Source organism: Ammospiza nelsoni, chromosome 2 (genome assembly GCF_027579445.1).
Source record: "Ammospiza nelsoni isolate bAmmNel1 chromosome 2, bAmmNel1.pri, whole genome shotgun sequence".
NCBI classification, from domain to species: Eukaryota; Metazoa; Chordata; class Aves; order Passeriformes; family Passerellidae; genus Ammospiza; species Ammospiza nelsoni.
In genome coordinates this window covers 83,994,328-84,012,063 of record NC_080634.1, presented here as the reverse complement: position 1 = coordinate 84,012,063, position 17,736 = coordinate 83,994,328, and the positions used below count along the sequence as shown (strand labels likewise).

Here is a 17,736-nt window from a genome sequence, read left to right as displayed (position 1 = left end):
AAAAGAGTGTTCATTCCAGCAGGATTGTTTTATATTGTAAATGTAGTCATCTCTTCTTAACTAAATGGGCTACAGCATCATAGTACCCTATGCCAACCATTGATGCACATTTGGTCTAAAAAATTAGACTAGAGTGGGGGAAAATCCCTTCAGAGGCATTTAGGGTTGACATGAGATAGGTACTCAGTACCAGCCACTTCATTGTACAGATCTTCTCATATTCCCAAAAATTACTTGTTAATACAGCCTGTTCTGACTGTTTGGAGAAATTGCTGTCCACGTGCCAAGTCTGGACCAATTTAGAGTGCAGACTTAGGGCTAATTGTGTCTTAAGGGCTTTCTTTGAAATGACCATGACTTATGGTCCCTTTGTGCCCTGTGGCATAACAGGGCCATCACCCAGCATCAAGTCTCAGGCCAGAAATCCCAGCCACATACTCACTCTCTCTATCTGTACAATAGACGTCATGGCATTTAATGGAGAAGGAGAGTTCCTCTTTGAAGGAAAGGAAGAGAATGTAGTGAGCTACAATAAGGCAGAGATGTGTTGCATCAACTTCTTCCAAAATTAGCATGGCATTCTTTAGTACTTCCTAAGAGCAGCGGCATCAGAACAAGTCTTCTGCCATCAAGAGGAGAATCAAATTTGTCTATTCGATTTTGAACAGACTTGTGATGCTTTTCAGAAAGCGTTGAACAGACTTCTGATACTTACTCCTACAGAAGGAGAAAGTAAAGGGAGAGAAGAGGTAAGTAGACAGGTGATTCAGGTACTTTAAATCACTAATATCTTTCAGTTCATATTAATTCAGACTCCTAATTTTATGTGTTCTGATTAACCTCTCAGTTGTTTGGAACACAATGTGAACTAATTTTTGGCAAATAACAGTAACATATGTTTATGTGATTCATGCAAAGTAACACTCACATGGAAACTCCACCTCCTTTAAAGAATTCACTGGAAATAACACTGTCAGTCATGCCTCATAGCACACAATATTGTTTCTAAAGACACAGTGAGAATTATTACAGAGAATTCTCATCAATCTGTATAAGTTTGATGACTAGCAAAGCTCAGCAAAAGTATTAGAAGAAATTCTGTAAACTGCAGCTTCCTCTCAAGGGGCAGATGTGTGACTGGGTTTCACCAACAGGTTTGGCTATAGCGTGTCTCCTCCAAACAGATGCCCTGATTTCAGTGAAATTTGAAAAACAATTTCCTTGAGAAAATGTGGTATATAGAAAGTAATAGAATCTATCTATTTCATAGAACAATTCAAGAAGAGAAAATCACTCTGAATTCAATCTGCTTTATGTTCTTCTTGGCAAATTCAAAAACCCTATATATTTGATCCAAATTCTTTCTCTAAAAATGTCTTATCTTATAATAATGAGCATTTACCTCCTGTCTGCACCTCTTAATAGGTCCTAAAATATCAAAATATTAAGCTAACACAGACAGCAGGATAAATCCCTTTTATATTTGATAAGTATGGTTGTAATCATTACTAGCCATGGATCTGCTTACTGGGAAAATTTGACATGGTTTTTTTCAGCAAAATCTATCAACTAAATAGCTCATCTTTTTGAGTCTAGTGTTCTTCTAGGCTTGAGAATTGTGGCTTTCCCATGAATAAGATTCCAGGTCATAATAGATTTAGTAGCTGTAAATATTCATCTCCTATAATAATGACTCAGACAATTTACTTATTGATATCTCTTAAAGTTTCTATGGTGACACAGCCCTTAGATATGTATAACCCTCTCCTATCATATCACAATAATACATCCTTTTGGTCAAAGACTCTACATATAGAAGCAAAACTGGAGAGGGACTTGAGAAAGACAAATGCTTTCTAGAAGCAAGTTTTCCTGTATCTCAAAAGTGTAGAGATAAAAATCTTCATTATATAGTTTTGAGAGTCAGCTGAGTCAGTCTGAGTTCTGACTTGCAGCAGCTCAGTTTTAGAGGGGTAACACTGATTTACACCAGCAGCAGGAAATTAGTCCTATGCATAATTTAGGGAAGAAATACATATATAATGAAGAAACACAATGAATTCTTGTTGGACATAGGCACATGCACATAAGAAAATCTTCATGAGTTGACTATCTGAAATAATAACCAACATATAGTGATAAAAATTTCTTAAAACACAACACCACATATCTCCAACACAGATATTTGAGACAATTGGAATTGAGTAATAGAAGTTAACCTTTTCAAAAGAGCTGAACAGTCTTAATCGCCAGTTTAAGAATAATCTGTTTGAATAAGATAATTCATTTATCTTCAATATTCTTCTACACAAAATTTGTTTCATTTTTTTGTAATGTGAAATGTATAAAATACATCTAATCATCATGATGTGTCACAGACACAGCAATTTAGAAATTGAGAAGACCATCTGGATAAGATCAAAAAGTTCTGGCTTCCAGATCAGTTGTACGAAAGCAGTGAAATCTATTCATATAATATCTAATGTGTCTCTTCACTTCCACAGTTGGAAAATGTTAATACTGAAATCTCAGAAATAATTCCTCAGAAACAGAAATGCCATGCAGAGTGCTGGCATTCACTGATACAATGATGTCAGTGTTGGATAGATCACTCTTGGCAGACACTATTTACTTTGAGCTTCACAATAAAATGGAGTATTCAAAACTTCTGGTATACTACATCCACTTATCTTGTTTCAAGGTCTTTTCTTCAAGCACAAGAAGCTTCATACACCTCTCAAAAATAATCAGGAATCTATGTGAAAAATGAACGCAGGTTAGGGTTCTACAGAAAGCAAAAGATGAAAAAGCATAACATATCATAAGGTCTGATTTGTTTCTGTGGCTTCCCAAATTTTCCAGCAATGACAACACATACATCAACCAGATTAGTTTCCCATAATGCAGAATATTATGGCTCCATAACTCTTTATCTACAAATAGACCAAGAAGCCAAGTCAGACCACCTGTTGCAGATTCAAATTCAGCCACAAGTGTCACACATCCTGACAGTGCTGAGGAGAGTCTTAGGAATGCAACCACTGCTTTTACGGGCTGTTTCCTGCACCTGCTCAGGCAGAAACCACAGCAGTCTCTGAGTTAGATGGTGTTCTAGCTGACCAGCAGACCATGTCTTTGTGATTTCAATTTTTGTGTTAGAACTTTTTTTGGCTTTGCTGCTTTTCCCCCAAGGCACATTCTATAAAGTGAATATGGTATTCATGCTGTCACTCCTTTTTCGTTCAGTCTGATTCAGCTAGGCAGGACTTGCAGGATTTCTTTCTCATATCTCCATTAACAATCTCAGTGGAACCAGTAACCTTAATACTTGCATCAGCATTAGTAACACACAGTCCCTACAGATGTAACTTCTGTGCTGATCACCAAAATGTTATTTTCATGTGGAAAAAAACCTATGTGATTACAAAGAAAAGAGAGAGCTTTTGCATGACCTTTCTGAGTGATAGTGTATCTGTCTGGAGAATGATTTGAAATCAAAAAGTCTCTTGGCAAATTCTAGATCCTTGATTATAATAAAGATCCAAGTACCTCCGTATGGACTAAGTTTTCTATTGGTGGAATATAGCTGAGTGCTGGGAAAAGCTGACTAATGAAGACACAGAACTGAGAATTTTAAGTAAAAAGCACTTAAAAAAAAAATTAAGTCAAGCCAGTAACAAGTGACCGATCAGCCTCAGAAATAGAGTTACCAAACATCCAATTAATATAAAATAAAGATGTCTACAAACAACTATAAAGACAAGTGAGGAAGGGGGAAGCCTTGATAGTTTGATGGGTACAGATATCATTTTCATTTCTTATACCTATGTATTTAATATTTAAACAAAAATACCAGTCAAACAAAAGGGAGAGAAGCAAATGCACAGGCAGTGGAAGCAAGGACAGGTAACCCTGGAAAAGCATAGAGATGAAATCAGATTATGTAGGGATGGGGCAAGGAAGGTCAAGAGGAAGCTGGAACTGAACTTGTAAAGGCATGCAAAAAATGAATAAAAAGGGATTCTATACATATATTAACAAGGAAAGGAAGGCCAAAGAAGGCATATCCCCATAAACATTGTTGGAAAACTCAACATTGGATGAGGAGGAGTCTGAGGTACTCAACAACAGTTTTGCCTCAGTCTTGAATGGCAATCTCTCTTCCTATATATTTTAACTGGACTGACAGCAGGATGTGGACTGGATCTAAAGCCCCTCCTACTGTAAGTAAAGATCAGGTTCCCACTCTCCTGAGGAACATGAACGTACACAAGTCTGTGAGACCAAGGAGTTACATCCCCAGAGACCCAAGGGAATTGGCTGGTGTAGTTGCTAGGCCACACTCCATGATATTCGAAAAGTCATAGCAATCAAGTTCCAGGTGACTGAAACACAGGCAACATTGAACCCATCTTTAAAAAGGGCAAGAATTAATAGGTCAAGGAAGAGGCTGGGAACTACAAAGCTGTCAGACTCACCACTGTGGCTGGAAAGATCATGGAACAGATCCTGTGCTAGAAGGTGTGCCAAGGCACATGGAGAACAGGGAGGTGGTTTGAGACAGTCAATATGGCTTCAACAAGAGCCAGTCTTGCCTGACCAACTAGCGGTCTTCTACAATGAAGTTATCTAATATATTTCTCAACTAAGAGATCAAGTTCCCCCTTAGTAAATTTGCAGATGAGTGGAGTGGTTGACACTGAAGGATGGGATGCCATCCAGAGGGACCTAGGCAAGCTTCTTTACTGTGAGGGTGGTGAGGAACTAAAACAGGTTGCCTAGAGAAGCTGTGGAGTCCACATCCCTGGAAGTGTTCAAGGCCAAGTTGGGTGGATCTTTGAGCAACCTGGTGAAAGATGTCCCTGCACACAGCAGAGAAGTTGAAACTAGATGATCTTTAAGGTGCCCTCCAACCCAAGCCATTCTATGATTCTAATAATATTTTGATAAAAGAACAAACTGGGTTTTCCTCCTTGATTTTCCAAGGAGATGTAGTCGCATTACCTGGACTTCTAGTTGTCACACATTTGCAGACCTCTGACTTAATAGATGGACTAATTAGATCCAAGGGGTAAAAGTTTATATTTATGTCTACAAACGAGTATGTGGTGAAGAACATGTATTGTGCTCAGTACAAAAGGTTTTACTGAATTTATCTAAATCTTCTAGACTGTCATATGAATAGAGGCTCTGTAGTTAATTGTTTATTTAATATGTAACTGCAAATTCAAAACCTAAATTCAATTGCTAAATTGAAATAAAGAGGAAATGCAATTTTACATTAAGGAACATGTTCAATTCATCTTTGAATATAGAGCTGTCATCAATTTATTTATAATTCAGTAAGTGCATATAAACTATTTAAATACCTTTTGATTGCCAACTTATATACATAGCTTTGATTTCAAAGGAATTCTGGGTTTTCCAGTAACAAGAAAGGCAGAAAACGTAGCTAGAAAAGTAAACAAGCCTCAGTGGGATCAAAGCATTAACCATTCTCTGTGTCTCTTCAATTACTACTAATCATTTGAGCTGCTGCAGTTCACAGAACAAATCATAATTCCCTGCTTTGGGAGGCATTGCCTGTATGTTTAAAAACAGACTTATGCACAAAAGATGGGTCTCAGAAAAAAGACTGTTTTATTATGTGTTCAATGAACAATTGTCCAGAAGTTCCCAAACACAATAGAATTTCTTTTTTAAGAAATGATTCTTTCAACCATGATCTAGAGTGAGAATAAATGATTTTCAACCTTTCGGATGTTGCATTAAGTTTCTGACTGCAGAAATGGAAAAATTGGTCAGGTTTAGCATAGGATAAACTCTGAATTTACAGAACATGAAACAAGTTGCTTTCCTTCCCGTATCTTTAAAAATTTGGTTAAATCCAAAAACAAATACAACTTTATTTCGACTCAGATATAGCTTAGCAGAAAATTGTGTCAGCTATATAAAAATCTGTCAACCTAGGCACCTTAACATTCTTAACATACCTAACACATTTTTTGTTTATGGAAATAGGAACCAAAGCATTCAAGTTTATCATATTTTAAAGTATACTGCTTTTCTTTACAGGTTATTCGCAAAGCGCAAGAAATCTGATGCCTGGACCTCAGAATGTTGCACCTTAATTTCTTTTTTGAAAGTAATATTGTTGTTGTGATATTTTGGAGAAAATGTAATTATTGTTCTAAAAAATAAAGCTGCTTTCAAAATCACCATCCTAATATTTCATCCCAGATAGATTTTTTTTTCCTGGAAAAACCTAGTTCTACCACAGAGTATATTATTTACTGCAGAACTTAATCTAAGATCAGTTTAAAAAGAGAAAATGTGTTTGTCCATTATGTTAGACATTCTTGCATTTGAACACTAGTTAAATAGCCAAATTTTTTCATTTTAATTTATCAGAGGAAAAGGTATGTGAGAAGCAAACAGAACACTCTGGTTATGTTAATCTGCTGTATAGTAAGGCAGACAACACTGAGAATTTCCAAAAATATACAGTTCCTCTTAGTGTTCAAAAAGTCATAATCAGATAATTTGAACTCAGTAAAATTCAAAGGCAAAAATGGCCTATCTCTATAATAGGAAACTTCATTGGTAGCAAGGACAGATTTTTTTTCACCAATGGAATATGTTGAAGGGAATATCCAACTGGAAGAACTCAGATGAATTAGGATAAACAAACAGGTTCTGAACAGCTCTGTTTGGAAGTTCTTCCTGCGATACAGCTTAATTTACATAGGTTTGAAAATTAAAATAGCCAATATCATCAGTGCATCATTATTTGTTATTTAATGTCTGTCTTTATATGGTCACATACTGAAAGAAGAATTTTAAAGTCCAAATTTTGTGGAAACATCTGGGTTAATTAGCTCTTACTTCATCATTGTTTGTTACTTCCCAAGAAGGAAGAATTCAAATACCATTATCATTCAAATATCAATTGCTTTTTCATGTTGCTTCTTTACACAATCATGTTTAGTGTCATACTTCTGCTGAATGACCTTTTGAATGCTGCTTCCTGTTGGATGATGCATATTCCTTCAACGTCTATAATTATACAGAATTGCAGGACTTCTGAGGGCCTCAGTCTCACCCATAAGATGTGGATTCGACAGATTAGACTAAATGTCAGCTGTTCCTTCAAGCTACTATTTCTGCCAATCCTTGTGCCTGGTATTTATTTTTCTTTTGTGTTTACCCTACAGGGCTCTATGAAAACTATCCAACCAATGCAGAACCAGAATGCTGTGATGTCAGATGGGGACTATTATCAGATCATCAACCCAAAGGGACTATAAAAACAAGTGGCTCAACAATGTGTCACAGGACATCGCTCACAGTTTCATCAGCATCAAGACTGTGTAACAGCAGACTTAAACTGTGTGTTCTTGTATTAATTCTCTTACATACAGTACTTACAGTCTCAGCAGCACAGAACTCAACAGGACTGGGCTTTGGAAGCATAACAACTTTGGAAGATAATCCAACCAATGAGGAATAAAAGAAAGGATTCATCTTACATGATAGAAACACAACAGGCCCAAATTACTACAGTAAAAAATAGCAAGGACTGAGTGCTTTACCCTCAGAGCTCTTCTTGAATGACCTTTTGGGTAAAATGAAAAGAATGGGCCGTTACCTAAACAACAAGGACACACAAATGCAGCTTTTTATTGACTAAAAGGCTGTTTGGTGACTTAACTTTCTCACACCATTTTATACACTGTGTTTTAATGTTTGGAGTTTCTTTTTTTTTTGTTTATTTTTTGCACTTGTTAATACAGGATTTTATTTTTGGGACAGTTTCTCAAAGCTAAATTAAGTCTTTTCTCTGTCGATATATTTCTAGTCATTGTGTGTGTTCATCTGATAGTTCTGTCTTTTATGTCCTGTCAGTTTCTATTAGAGGAATGACTGCTATGATTTCATGACATAGCAAAAAAAAAAAAAAAAAAAAAAAAAAAAAAAAAAAAAAAAAAAAAAGGAAAAAACACGAAAAAAAAGAAAAAAAAAAAACAGGAAAAAACCAAACAAACCAAAAAAACCCAGAAAAGCCCACAAAACACCCCAACAAAAACCCACAAAAAGAACAGCAAAACAAAATTTAACCAAAAAAGAGAAAAGAATAAGAAAAAGAAAAGAAAAAAAAGCAACCACAAAAAGAACCCCAAACAAAACTTACTGTCCTCTTATCCATGGGAACCATTCATCTCCTTTCCCTTTCCCATCTACCGTCACAGACAACATACATTTGCTTCTGTCTGTGTAATCACAATGAATGGGTACACAATTCCAGTGTGCCTCTGCCACTGTTGCACAAAACAGTTGACTGAGCAAACCCAAAAGGAGCATGAAGGGGGTTCCTTTTAGCTGAACAAACAAGTGCTCTCCTTACAAGGTGGGATCGGACAGTTAAAAAGTATAAAGAAATATATAACAAACTGTTGCTCCAATACCCGTTTTGAAGAAGTCCAGTCCTTTCTCACTGGTCAGTTGAACAGGAGCAGCCTTTTCTAGATATGTTAAGTAAAACCAGTTATGCTCAGCAAGTTGAATAGTTGGGAAGCCTTCATATTGGAGGTGAAGGATTGACATTCATTGTGAATCACGTTTTGAGTTCTGCTGTCACATAGCCAGCAGATTTCCACAGAAAATGGGAGCCAAGAACTTCCAAAATTCAACTCTTTTTTTTCACAACTGAATTACACTAGAAGTCTATTAACATCTACAATACAAATTATCTCCTTGGTTTGATTCCATTGTTTTTCTATTACCTACATGTTGTTGAAAGTAACTAGTTTATTAAGGATGCACAAGAATGTGTTAGCACAGATAAAGAAACTATTTTTTTTTAAATATATAGGACAACCGTTTTCATAAATGTGCAATAAAAACAGTAAATATATACTAGGATATGAGTAGTCAAGAGAAAAGATTGTAATATGCTGGTTTTTCATTGTTCGGGGTGGTTTGGAATTTGTTTACTTTTATTTTTTGTGGGAACATTTCACCTGCTGAGTGTATGAGAACTTGCTTTTTAAAAAGGCTTTTTAGAGTTTACAGTAGAATCAATGGAAGGAAAAGTTAATAAGGGCTGTTTTTAAAAACTTTACATTCCTTCCTATTCTCTAACTACACTTGGGAAGTGCACTTTAGAGATGTTTTCTGTGTAGCTGGGAAATGAAGGAAAACTATAGAAAATGTTCTCTTAGGAAATAAAATATAGTTACCTACTTTCTAGCTATGAAGTACCCCTTGATAAATATTAATGTTGTAAGAACATTTAATCACTGGTGCATAATGCGTTTTTGTATACAATTTACGGTCTGTTAAATTCCGGAGAAAAACAAAAAAGAAGATAACCATGCTGCTTAAGCGGTTCAAGATGCACATGTTAAGCTGCGAAGCTCAAACATTTTGCAAGAGTATTTGTTTTGATAGTGTTTTGCTACAACCTGGACTGAGGAGCCTAAAACGATCTGTGCAAATACGACAACAACAAAAAGCACCAGCTAATGCAAAATTCTTCAGCACTGGTTTGTTTCTATAATTCCTCCCTTCCCTTCCTTGCACATGCTATATTTTGTTCAATAAAACATGGTGCTTTTTTATTTATTTTCTTTTCTTTTAGAGGCACATGTATTAATTACAGTAAATTGATGCAAAGTTGGGGGAAATGTAGAAATGCAAAAGAAAAAGCCTTAACTAATGGTAGAATGTAGACTTTTGAAGGACAGAAATGTTACTGAAAAGTTATGGAGCAATAACTGGGCAGTGCTCTGGTACTGTACAACAGCTGATAAGTCACACTACTGAGAAAGCTCTTACTAGGTGAGCTCTTGTTCAACTGACCTCTTAATTCTAGTAAGTGTACATGGTCAGTAAACAGTTTGTTATAACCTTTATCTACCTCTGCTGTGCAAAGGCCATCCAACATCCATTCCTGTGATGTTCCTCATGGTTTTTTGTTCACACCATTACTCACTGTCATCTATTTTTACGCTGTACCAATACAGTACCTAGTCTGGTTCATTTCAATTGAATTGGCACCTGAAGAAGAGTTTTTATTATTTCTCTTTTGCTTCATGATGAATTAATGTAGAGATCTATCTTTAAAGTATTTTATTTCTTCTTTTCTGCTCTTTTTAATTCTTCATCCCTTACTTTTCTATAAAAATGTTTTCAAGTGGTGTCAGTGAAAATGACTCTTCCTCTGCTTGGCTACACTCAGTCATGTGTCATACAATATGAGAGAGACAGGAGGAAAAACAGTGACAACAACATCACATACATAATGTAGCCTAATTAAACTTGGGGAAAATGAAGCAGAAAACAATTACAGACTTTCAATTACAAATACAAGATGTAATAAATTCATCCCCCTCTCCCTACCTGGAGTTAGTGCCTGCAGTTCAATGGTCTGTGAATTTTCTCTGTCATCTTTTTGAGGTCTATTTCTTTAATTTCTGAAACAAAGAGTCATGTTGCAGTTGAATACTGCTGGGGTATCTGTTGCCATTTTCACTCTAGCAGTGGGGTAAGAAGCTTCTCTTGGTGGTACCTGGGACATCAGGAGTAGACAAAGACTCTTCTATGAAGTTAAGCAACATGTAATCATGTATGATGCAAAATTCCATCCCATCCATTCTTCATTCGTAATAGTTTTCCTGGCACAAACTTAAGCATGCTTGATATTGTGCACATATTACTTTTTTTCAGAATAAATTTGCATCTTGCCACTGCTATAACTGCCATCTTGTTCCATTTCTCCTTGTACTGTTTGCCTAATACATACATGATAAAGAGCTGGCTTAAGAAAGAAGTAACACTAAAATCTTACTGCAAATGACTGAAGAGAAGAAAAAGAAAAAAAAGAATATTTATTTTATGATCATATGGAAGAAATTAATTTCCCATGTCTTTTATGGTCCTATTTTCTGCAATAGGGAAAATGCAGATTTTGTGCAATATGTTAATACTGCTAAGCCAAATGTCATATAACATAACCAGAGCTATATGTTATTCCTTATTGCATTTGCATTCAGTAATACAGTATATTGTTGCTTTCGTTTCATTAAAGAGACAGTATCTTTTTTCTTTTTTTTTTTTTTTTTTAATATAGCAGGTGAAGGCTGTTCTTCTACACACCATAATTTAAAGACAAAAAACCCAACAAAATGTTAGGATGAAGTTTTAGTTCTATAAATGATGAAACCAAGCCATCAGCTGCCAAAGAATCTGTTGAACAGTAGTTACAAACAAAACAAAGATATTTCTCCTTGAGAGATAAAAATAATTTTATTCTGCATGATTAAAGAAGAAAGAGTAAAACAATGAGAGATACATTTCAAAGAGCAGAGAGAGCAGGTGTCATCTGATACACATTGTGACTCTCAGCTTCTATAGTTATATTCCTCTATTGAAGAGTGAGGGACAAAGCATTGTCTTCTGCTCTCTGTATTTATGATAATGAATGTCCTTTTTGCAAACATTGCCTGTCTGCACAGAAGATACCTGCCTACCATGAGAGCTGAAGGTAGCACATGCACACCAATTTACGCAGTGAAAACTCTTGAGTGACTATCCAAAGCACAAGCAAAACTCATTTGTGGGGTAGACCTAGTTTTTAGGAAAATTCAAGATACATGTGAAGGGTAACCTAAGCAAGGGGTCTGTGAAGGTGCCTGGTCCTTACTTCAGCTTTCACAGTATGTCCTATCAGTGTCACAGCCCCATGATAAGCCCTGCTCAGGCAGCTTCCAGCTGGGCTCAGAGTCATGCTGGCTTCAGTGAGCCTTGGTACAGGTAAAGGCATGCACCCACAAAATTTCATGGTAGCACTTAAGTCTCAATTTGCTGTCCCATAATCTTTACTCAGGAATTGTTCATGGGCATAGTGCATAAGCAGAAGATCTCTGGGTTCAGCCCTAGCCAAGTCTTGACAAGAGATTGGCGATAGCATATTAATGGTGAATGGTCTTTTTTTTAATTATTACTGTCTACTCATATTAGTTTGGTGAAAGAGTGGCTTCCAAATTTAACTACAAGTACAGAGGAGAAAATACCAGAAACTTTGTGTAGAAGAAATTAAATAGCTTTTTGAGGTAAAAAGAGACTTTGTCATTTTTCAGCAGCTGTCAGCAGTCTTTTAGAAAACCTTTGGAAAATAATATGTCTAGTTCTGAGTATGATAATTCTCATTAAAGCTAGATGTTTTTGTGAGAAATAGGACTGGATCACAAACCATCTCAACTGAGGGATATAATTTGCCAATATTTCCTACAGCAACCCTGAGAAATTACATTACTGAACACCTCCATGTGTCCAATACTAAACAGCATTTTTTCAAATGTTAACAAGCTTGAGATAGGAAGGAAAAGGAGGGAGAGAGAACTATTGTCATTCTGAGAAAAAAAAGTCTTGGCCGATTTAGAAAATCCATCCAAGAAACATCTATAATTCTTCAAATACAATTGAGACTAAAAAATAAAGAAAAAATATTCATATGTACGTGTAGATCTATATAGAAATAGACCTATATCAAAAAAGAGAGACAAAAATATATGTTCTCTACAATTATTACAAATACAGCATACTGTAGAACAAAAATGCCAAAGGATAAGACCTATAAAAACTAGAGCAAAATTGCTGTATTTATATTCCTTACTATGGAGTGTGAATTTCCAGGTAGAATTTCAGATGTAGAAATAGATTTTATAATAAAAAAGTAAATAATTTGGGCAAAAGAGACATGTTTGGCTATTCTTTCCACATACTGTCTCCTATGAGTTTAGTTATTTTTCTGAACTTCTCCTTGAAGTCGTAGACTTACACAGGAAGATCCCAGCACAGACCTCATCCCAACAGTTCCAGCGGCTGTTGGGGACACAGGACATCTCAGTCATAAGTCCTAAGGGATAGTCTATGCTCAAAGTGTTGCCCCTGCTTCAGCATTTCAGTCTCGGCTCTCCCTCTCTCTCACTGTGTTCATCTCTTGGACACACATGAAGTGACTCAGTTTCCTCTTCTGAGGAGCACGTGCTTGGCCTGCTTGCACCTTCAGCCTCAGTCACAGAGTCATTACAGAGACAGAGGAAACACCACTGTGCTTTAAATGCAACATGTGCTCCGAGAACCCCAAACAGCTGAAATAGGATAAACATAATAAGCATGCATTGGAACCAGCCCTCTGAGTAAGCCAGCTGCATACATTTCTAGACCTTTTTGCTATTTTCACACTGAGAACTATCTCAGCAGAAGGGTTTTATCAACCAGTCTTTGTCAAATCTCTCTGCAACAGTTAAGACACTCCTCCCAGCTGCCCCTCTTGTATGACTTTGCCAGGACTTATTGTCCATGGTAGGACAAGATAAAAGAAGATGTGATGTCCCACTCCAGTGGAAAATGAAGGACACCTGGATGAAGACTAGAATGCCAGCTGGGACAACTGTAACAAAGACATACAAACCTTTCCATGGAGTCTTTAGCAGGGGGGAAATTGAAGATAGAAGAAGGGTACTTTCTGTCAAAGGGATAAATCAGGCAGCGGAGGGATTTATTTTCCGAGATCACTACATGATGTATTTCAATGTATTTTTAGTCAGGACACCATTGAGCATTGCAGCACCAAAATTTTATGTGTCTTATAAGTGGCTAATATGCAACTCTGAATTAAGGTGGATGAAGCAAAATACACAGTAGGATTTGGTGATACAAACCAAGAATCTCCTGAGGAAGGTACTATCTAAGCAAGTGCTCTACATAAAATGGGATGGCCCTATTTTACTCCTGCTCTCTTGGGGTCATTCTTAGAGCATCTAGGAAGTTCCTATGTCTGGAATTCACATTTCTGAAAGTTTTTTACTAGACAGGCTCCTCCAGCAGCTTTTTTGCATGAAACGCAGTGTAGGATGAATTGGCAACATGATACCATCTAGAACACAGTGAATGAGTTTTCTGTGAATGCAGATCAGTCCTTCTCTGATCAGCAGACTACTCTTAATAAATGAGAAAGAAAAACTAATTTTTTTCTTTTCTAGTGTTTTTCCAGTGGACGCAAATCAATGAACAAAAAATTGGTCTAGGACAAATGTAGAAATTCTGGTTACTACACACATATAGGAGAGAGATGTTTTCCTCCTCTGAGGAATGTTGATAGATTATCTGATAGCATTATGTAATTTTGACAGTCTTCATTATAATTTCCACAGGGAATTCAAGTGTGCTCAGTTCCACTTGTTTCATTTGATGATGAAGGGCACCTAGCACTTTACAAGACCAAGTTCCTATGTGGCAGTGGCACTTAACAATTGTAAGCTGCTATGCAGTTTTCTAGGAAAACTCTGAAAAAAGGCAGAGCAGCTACATAAATTGTAAGATATCATAAGAAAATAGTCACTAGTTATTGATAGTTTTGTAGAAAGCCAGTAAAAACAAGGGCAAAAGAAAAAAGAAATGTCTTTCCCCTTTCTTTCCTCCACATTTCCCTTTCTCTGACCGTGTCACCAATCTGAACTAGGACATAATTTTGCCTTGGTAGCCCTCTGAAAAATTAAATACATTTGATAAGAGGTAAAATTCTCTTATTTCATATTTCCTATACATGTAGAATAAGAAATAGAACAAAATAATGAAAGCAAAATACAAAAAAAATTAATGAAATAAAAGTATTTTTTTATCCACTGAGAGATGTTCCCACATCATTTCCTATTCATCATTAGTCCATAGGTCCACTGAATTCAATGGGACTCATGCTTTTCATTTAGATAGAACTAGGATTAATGCCATGGATCAAAATCTGCCAGTTTCAGAGCAAGTCCTTCAGTGGAAGGACTTCGGGGAGGATTTGAAAAGTCCAAGGTCCCTTTGAGCACAGATAAACTCACATGCATAAGATAAATAAACATGTGATCAGCTGAAAGATTGAAATGTTCCCATTGTTTGTCCAAGGGTTTGGTCAAATTAGCTGCAGCTCTATGCAAAAGTCATGTTGAGCCAAAGCTTTGAGCTTTGATTTGATAGACCTTTCTTTTTCTGAACTCTAACAAGTTTCATTCAGGGTTTGAATATGCAAAAACTTACACAGGATTATAAATACAATGAGAAAGACTGAAAAAAAATTTATAATATTTTCACTCCCACAAGTGAAAATGAAATTTAAAAATTCTGATAATTTTGGGGTTTTTAAATTAACCCTAAACGACAATTTATTTATGTAGTTCTTCAGAAGCTGCTTGGTTTCACTTGTTTGTTTTCCTTTGTTTTGTTGAAAACCAGACTTTTGGCCTTTTAAAGATTCAGATTGAACTATGCAGCTACAAATTATATGTTTCTGTTAAAAGATTTGCAATTAGAATTATTCTACTCTTATGTTCCTTCCAAATTGTATGACAGAAAGCTCATGTTAAAAATAGATTTATCTAAGTGTGTTTAATCTTGGTTTCTTTTTTTTTTCATTTGTTATTTGTTTTTATTTTCTTTCTTCAGAGTTAAGGACTGGATTTTATTTGAAATGGGCTAAACTGGCATCAGTGTTTTTTAACAATATGGAATGTCCTATGATTCTTAGCTTTGAAAAGAGGGCTATGTGGTCCTGTCAGAAAAAAAAAAAGAAAAAAAACCCTGTAAATTGTAATAAAGTATTAAATATTGTATTATTATAGCAACTTTAGTTAAGCAACTAATACTATCTTTAATTTTTTACAGAGAACTTTGATGAAATAATTTATTACAATGACTCACAGAAAAAACTTGTTTTCAAAATGACAGGAGAAACTGTTGAAGATTGTAAAAAAAATACTAACAATAATGCTCTACTAAGAATAAATTTAAAGATGCAAACAGTGAGTCTGACTTTTTGGGTCAGGGTTTTGTGACTGAAATTAAATCCAAGGTGTTGGGGGGAATAATTATTTTAAATAATGCTTAAATTTAAACAAATTTCTTTTCAAAATAAAAAAAGGATATAAAAAAATGACAAAACACTTATGTTCTGGCCTAGACTGCAGTTATCTATTTCAGAAATTGCCATAGACAAAAAATATAAAGATTGAGGTAATTTCCTCATATTCAACTGGTTTTCCAGGCTGAACTCTATAGCCCAGCAACAGTACTTTACAGCTGTTTAACTCAGATCCCTTATGAAGGAAAAAAATTAGAATACATGAAAAATAATATCCACAAAAGAAGAGCATTTAGTTTTTAGAAGATGTATGTTAAATTTCAATGGTGCAGCATCTACAAAAATACAGATTCATTTACTACCTATGGGATATTTAATGGGGGTGTAACTTGGTGGTAAATACTTGCCCATCTGGTTGCACAAGGATCAGTTCTTCTCAAAAAAGATTTGCAACCAAACCACAGCTCAAAGAGGTGAGTTCAAAGATGTTTAGAAGTCAGATTTCTTATGTTTTAGGAACTATTTTGGGTAACAGTAAATGATAGCAACCAGTGTGTGGAAATTAGTGCTGATCCTCATAATAACATGAATAAAAATTCAAGAAATCCAGTTTAAAGTACTGCAACAAATCAAAGATAAATAAAAAGTCATTTGTAACAATCTGAGCTGTAAATATGGTGAGGAAATAAACCAGAAGCCTCACAGTTTCCTCAGAGACATGTAACTTAAAATTGCCTCCACACCTTCACAGCCACCTACTTTTTGCCCTACCCACCTGTTCACACAGGTAGCTACCTACAGTGGGTGAATGAAGTCCCCTACAACTGTTCTACTTCAATATACAGAGTACAAACAAGTTTCTACTTATACAAACTCCTGCATGTCATAATGCCTGTGTTGACACCAGGTTTTCCTCGTGATGAATAGCATCCGATGTTGTGAAGGAGAAAAATTTCTCTGATTCAGTAGATTAAGATCTGAGATCCAGCAATGCCAGGTTTTCGTTAGGCTATTGAGGTTTCATTTTATGTATGCAACACCATCAGGCATAAAGTGAATGCCAGATAAGTGTGATTCCTATTTTCATAAAACTGTTTGGGGCATGGCATGAAATATTTTTTTTCTGACTGGCCATTTTCACATGGGGATGAGAAAAAGGAAACAAAGAATGCATAAACCAAAGTAAAACTCATTAAGCATTTGATATATGTAATGTCATTTCAAGAACCCTGTTGGGTTTTTTGTTTGTTTTTTTTTCTTTATAACATATCTTCCATCTCTTTTAGCTTATGGTGGGATTGGTCCACTTCTCTTAATAAAACTTTACAAGATTATATTAGTCTACAGTCTATACTGAAAGTGATGCATGATGTTCTTCAGAAGTAAATGTATTCAACAGACCAAGCAAGCAAAGATTTTTTCAGGCATTCACTCCTACCCACTTAGATAATCCAGACCTCTTCTATGCCTGGTTGTTTACTGTGGCCTTCTGTTTAATATGCCTTGAACGTTTAATAGAATCATAGAATTGTAAAAAAATTTAAATTCAAAGAGACATTCAAAGATCACGTACTTTCCAATGCTCCTGACAAGGGCAGGGATAGCTTTCATTAGACCAAGTTGCTAAGAGCTCCATGCAGCCTGGACTTGAATACTTCCACAAATGGGATATCCATAACTTCTTTCGGCAACCATGTCTCACCACCCTCATAATAAGAAAAAAATCTTTCTTGTGTCGTCTGTACTTACCCTCTACCAGTTTAAAACTATTCCCCTTGTGGTGTTGCTTCTCTTGCTAAACCCTCTTTATACTTTGAAAGGATCCA

The 17,736-nt window shown here is 35.8% G+C and overlaps 1 protein-coding gene and 1 long non-coding RNA gene across 2 annotated transcripts in view; both read left to right on the top strand.

The window, feature by feature from the left end:
- The window catches only part of NALF1 (NALCN channel auxiliary factor 1), a 439,055-nt gene extending 428,298 nt beyond the window's left edge, over positions 1–10,757 (top strand). Inside the window, exon 3 of the mRNA XM_059466836.1 lies at positions 7,215–10,757. Coding sequence (XP_059322819.1) covers positions 7,215–7,510 — 296 coding nt within the window. The 3' untranslated portion in view covers positions 7,511–10,757. The remainder of the gene's footprint in view (positions 1–7,214) is intronic.
- The window catches only part of LOC132070254 (uncharacterized), a 1,108,023-nt gene that overhangs the window by 454,935 nt on the left and 635,352 nt on the right, over positions 1–17,736 (top strand). The gene's annotated exons all lie outside the window — the stretch shown is intronic.